Here is a 5,293-nt window from a genome sequence, read left to right on the forward strand (position 1 = left end):
TCTGCTATTCATTACATGACAAGAGCACGCTCCTACTTTAAAGGTTAAAGGTTTAAGCTATTCTTATTTTTTTTAAACGTTTATTTTATTAACATTTTTATATTTTTTCTTTGTAAATGAAGAAGAAAAAATACATATTTATGTAAACGGAGGAAACTGTTTTTGTGGTATGTTTTTGCACGACACGAACTGTTGAAAGGTTCTCGCTGTTCGGAATTCATCCAACTTCAGCCCTCTCATTACAGATTTGTTTAAGCTGCAATTTAGGAGTATTTATTCAAAATTCAAGATCGCTTTATGCTTAATCTTAATGTTACTTTTAACACATGTTTGCATCGGACCGTAAAAAAGAGGTTTTCTAGGCAAAGATGGTAGACGGGTCGCACATAGGGTTTTACCCAGAGTTTTTATTTTTGCGGGTCGTAAAACTTGCCGTCGGGCCGCACTTTGAAAAATTAATGAAGATATTATTGATCTCAATTAACATATTTTATTTCTCTTTAGAAGGTGAAAAGCAAACAAAGTGGTTATTTGCAGGCGATGATTGCGTGCACTTATGTAAACCTGTCAATTAATACTACGTAACATGTTATATCAAAGAAATAACGTACATTCAAAATATTGTTGGCTATTGATTGGTGCCTACGTCAGTAATTTACAAGATGTATGCAATAACTGAACTTGTTTTATTCCTAAATTTTCTATTCCTAAAGTCGTTTACGAATCCAATGCAGTGGTGGTACCAGGATTTGCCCAACGGTCTGTCCGAGGACTATGACATTGGTGGTGGGGGGTGGGGGGAGAATGTCCCCGACGTTAAAAGTTGGCGTGGCCGGGCTCGCTCCATGCAAAGCCCCCGAAAAATTTAACAATTTAGGGGTTTCAAAGGCTTCTTTAATCAATTTTGGAGTCTACTAGTATGTAGAAAATACATATACATTTTTTTCTCCACGACGAATTGTGTTCCCCCCCCCCCTGCAGGCACCACCCCTGATCCAATGCAGCAAAAACTTCGATTTAGAAGTGGTTGCTCTCATGTGATTGAATTAATTTTGATGTACAGAACTTCAAAAGGTGTGTGCAGTTGATGCAAGTATTTTTTCTAATCTATTGATTGATTTATCGTTTAATTTTGGTTGATTGATTAAGTGATTGTTGATTAATTAATTGATTGACTAATTAGTTGGCTAATTGGTATGTAGGTAGGTTGATTGGTTGAGTGACTGATTGAATTATTTATTGATTGTTTGATTGATTACTTAATTAATATGTTGGTTGTTTGATTGATAGATTGTTATTGTACTGTATGATTCAGTGTTTATAATTTCTTTTCTGAAAATAGTCGCTTCTCTTAATTAGACATAATTTTTTATTGCGACCATCCACTTCAGTTTTACTGACATCACATAAACAAATGATGGTTTCCTCATCATAAGTCACTGCAGTATTGCTGTTGACTGATTTAAAACTATGAGTATTGAGTGAACTGCTTGTGGATATATCAGTATTGAGGCATGCTGGATAACCACACCTCCAATAAATTAACCTGAGCTCTATACTTAGCCGTACTTTGTCATTACGAAACCTTAAGTAAATTACAGACTTTACTATTTAATTTCTTTAAACTTTAAACGCTGTCTTATTGTAAATTATAATTAAATATTATACATATTAAGACAATAGACATTATTAGAGCTAAATTCTGTTGTGTACACTGCCTAACATTATGACCTTTATCGTCATATATGCAGATCGTTAGTGTTAATATTTATTGGGACGATGTGATTATAGAACACATTTTATAAGAACACTGAGACTGAAATTGTTAAATTAAGAACAAAATAAAAACAAATTGAGGCTGAGGTAAAATTTCAAATAAGGGTTTTTACTTTTTTTTTAAATATAACATTTAACATATATTATTTGTACCTTATTTTCAATAGATGTGACTCTGTAATACCCTCTATAATACAGTAGGGCCTACAGTAATATACAGCTGAACAATAATAATTTTCTGTGTTTGAAAATTGTGTAAAAAGAAGAACAAAATAAGAAAATTAAAGCTGAAACATAAGAAAACTAAGCCTGGGCAAAATATTACTGGTTCTTATAAAAAAAAACAAAAAAACGTGTACCGATACTTCTGTACGCTCCTTATTTTTACATACCGGATTGATGGTATTCTTATGCCAATCAGATTAAGATTTAGGCCCAATAGTCTACTAGTACCACAATTTCAAGAACTAAGAGGTACTATAAAATATTTTGTGATGCGTCATAATCATTACGGTATGTAACTGCTGTTTTGGTGGTCGTCCACCGTCAACGAGACAACTTCGTGCATGAACAATAATATGACGCTACTGCAAGTGATTACCAAAAATACACAGCTTCGAACTCCAGACCTATTGAACCCCTTGATTCCTAATCGTTTTCTCGCCTGTCGGGATTTTCCCCTTCTGTCAGGGAAATTCTGGGGCGCCCGGGTGGGGCGCTGCTACCGCGTCCTACCCGGTATTGCGACAAAACACTGCATCGTCGACAAAAGATGTGTTTGACAGCGTTACGGAAATCCGAAAGTCGACACCAATAAATAATTGGGTTGATTAGTGAATTTACAATCGTAATTAAATGCGATATAATGTACACGAGAACATACGATGTTCCAAAGGAACAAGCGATCTTCTGAAATGAAACACATATGCTAATAACTAGATATGGTAACCATAATATCATGGAAACTCCAATTATAATTGAAAAGGTCTTCAGAAGTATCGTAGATGAGTTAACACCCTTGACACCCATAGCCGTTAGACGTTGGTCACATTCTGATATCTTCTGGTATATTATCAAATAGAAAATAGCTGTTGCTGTCAAAGCAATTAGACAAGTCGTGGAAAATATTCGCAAATCTATTTCTGACTCGCTATAGAAATGTAGGACTGGTTGTATCGCAAGAGGCCCAACCCATAGACAGAAGCAAGACACCAAAAGACGTTTAATGGTGACGATACTTTCATAGCGCAAAGGTATAAACACTAGCGCAAGAGATCTGTCCACTGCCACGGCAGTAACATTCGATATCGATGTAAAAATTAATGAATATAAAATGTAACTGATAACATAAGTGTCGATAAAAATTATTTTATTGTGATAGCATATAACAATTACGACATACAAAATACCAATCATGCAATCGCATACTGCCAAAGATAGGACAAAAATGTTGTGCTTCTGTCGAAGGAGTTTTGTCTTTACGATTACAATAATCACCACTAAGTTATTCAGCACCACTGGAACGCAGATTGTGAACACAATGCATAAATATAGCTTTGAGTTTTTCACTACAAAGTTTACAAAGTCAGCCCCAAAATCGAAGGTCCCATTTGAACACGACATTTCGAACTCGGTTTGATGATTTGAATCTATGGTTATATTGGTTTTTATTTACACTTTTCTCTTGGTTTTACGATTTTCTTCAACATTCTTCGTGAGAAAATAATTCAGTAGTAGCCAAAAAGAAATGGTCTAAAATGAAATGGCGAACCCCACCAGTTTGAATTTTTTAATGTAACGAGCTATTTCTTTCGCATCGGCACCGTAGGCCTATACGGTATCTGATTCGCAGTACTGCAGTTGTATTCGATGAACCATGCGTTTAAGTAAGTACTTTTCCAGAGTGCTACAAAGACCAATAAAATACGAAAGTTATCTGTATACACTCAAACTATGTATTATGAAAAACAATCGCAAACATCCTTGTACCAGTCGAGTAAATCAAGTTTCATGCAAAATGTCTGGTAAGTCTTGGCTTCCTTGTGTGTTAACGTATTTATTTTACAAGCAGTAATTTCTGCAATTAAATGCCTTGTTTTGAAGATTTGCACTGCCTTGTATTGAAGGTCGCCGTTATAGTTGGCATATCCCAATATAAGTTCTGCAGTATTGAGTTTTTCAGATCATGAAAAATTAGTCGCTTTGTGGTCTGTTGTCACTCCATGTATGACATGCAAACAGCGCCGGCATCTTTAATTCCAATCCTGTTTAATCAAAAGGAAAGTTACAGAATGGAGATGTCCATTCATCATTGTTATTATTTTGGTGTCACAAAAGTAAACATTACAAAATACGGGTGATGGATATTACACGTCAATTTTCAGATTTCAACCATTGTGAGTTATGATAATAGATCAACAAAGCTCTGTGTTCGCAATGTTATTTGCTGTTGCTTGATGATATGTTGTCTGCCCCTATGATGGATATTACAAGGGCACCGTTTCAGATGGTGACAGCGAATGTTTTCCTTATTCGCGTCTCTCAAAATTCAAATACAGATTATTGTATTAAAAAATATATAGGAGACTAAACAAATAAATACATTTAATATAGACCTATCGGAACGATTGAAAATATATTTTATTTTTTTACTTTTATTTAGTTTTTATTTTTCCTTTAGGCAAATGGCCAAGGATTACAAATAGCGACTTAATCACTGTCCTTAGATATATATATATATATATATATATATATATATATATATATAATATAAAAATATCTCAATTTTTTGTGAAACAGTGCTCAATCCCACTGAAAAATCTATCTCTTATACACATCTAGATAAAGGTATATATTATATTTATTTAACAGTGTTAACGGCTAACTTCCTTCAATATCATATATATATATATATATATACGACAGTATTTCTAGCCGTATTTCCAGATTTTATTACACAATGATTTTTCATAGGACTTTATTCGTTGAAAAGCTACAGGGTAGCCTACGATGTTCCGTCATGTCCTTATTAAACACATTGATATAATGCCAACCCAGAACTCGCGCTCTATCTTCGACCTATTACTAATAACGTTTTTTATTAGGCCTATTATTTATGCCCAGTGGCGTAACGCCTATGCGCTTTCATGCGGTGGTCCGGGGACCCCGAATTCTAGTGGCCCCGAAGGGGCTTTACCATAGGTTCCTCGATCTAGCACCCTGACCAAAAAGGACTTTGTTGATAAATAACACCATAATGTGTCTCTGAAATCGACTGTAGGGCATATATCATATTATAATGATTAAAGAAAAGGGGCCCATCGGGCCCCTCTCGGCCCTTGACCCCAACAAATTTGTCAAAAAAAAAAATAATAAAAATGGAGATAATAAGTCTGTGAGTGCCATTTCCGGCCATCTAGACGTGCATAGTAATACATCTTAGCCCCACAAGGACAACGGCATAGCCTACTGTGTGTCTGAAATCGACTGTAGGACATATATTATATCCAATGGCGGA

General features: G+C 35.0%; 1 protein-coding gene across 1 annotated transcript; it reads right to left on the minus strand.

The window, feature by feature from the left end:
• Positions 1-2,424: 2,424 nt before the first annotated feature.
• Positions 2,425-3,399, minus strand: LOC117103146 (melanocortin receptor 4-like). Its single transcript, XM_033243657.1, has one exon. It carries the CDS (start codon positions 3,397-3,399, stop codon positions 2,425-2,427), a length of 975 nt encoding a protein of 324 aa, XP_033099548.1.
• Between the last annotated feature and the right edge of the window lie 1,894 nt (positions 3,400-5,293).

Source organism: Anneissia japonica, unplaced genomic scaffold (genome assembly GCF_011630105.1).
Source record: "Anneissia japonica isolate Jap-2015-1 unplaced genomic scaffold, ASM1163010v1 scaffold287948_len850469_cov200, whole genome shotgun sequence".
Lineage (NCBI taxonomy): Eukaryota > Metazoa > Echinodermata > Crinoidea > Comatulida > Comatulidae > Anneissia > Anneissia japonica.

What these genes read in the sequence shown, in the direction of transcription:
- LOC117103146 (XM_033243657.1), bottom strand. Translation starts at nt 3,399, where the DNA reads ATGTCGTGTTCAAATGGGACCTTCGATTTTGGGGCTGACTTTGTAAAC.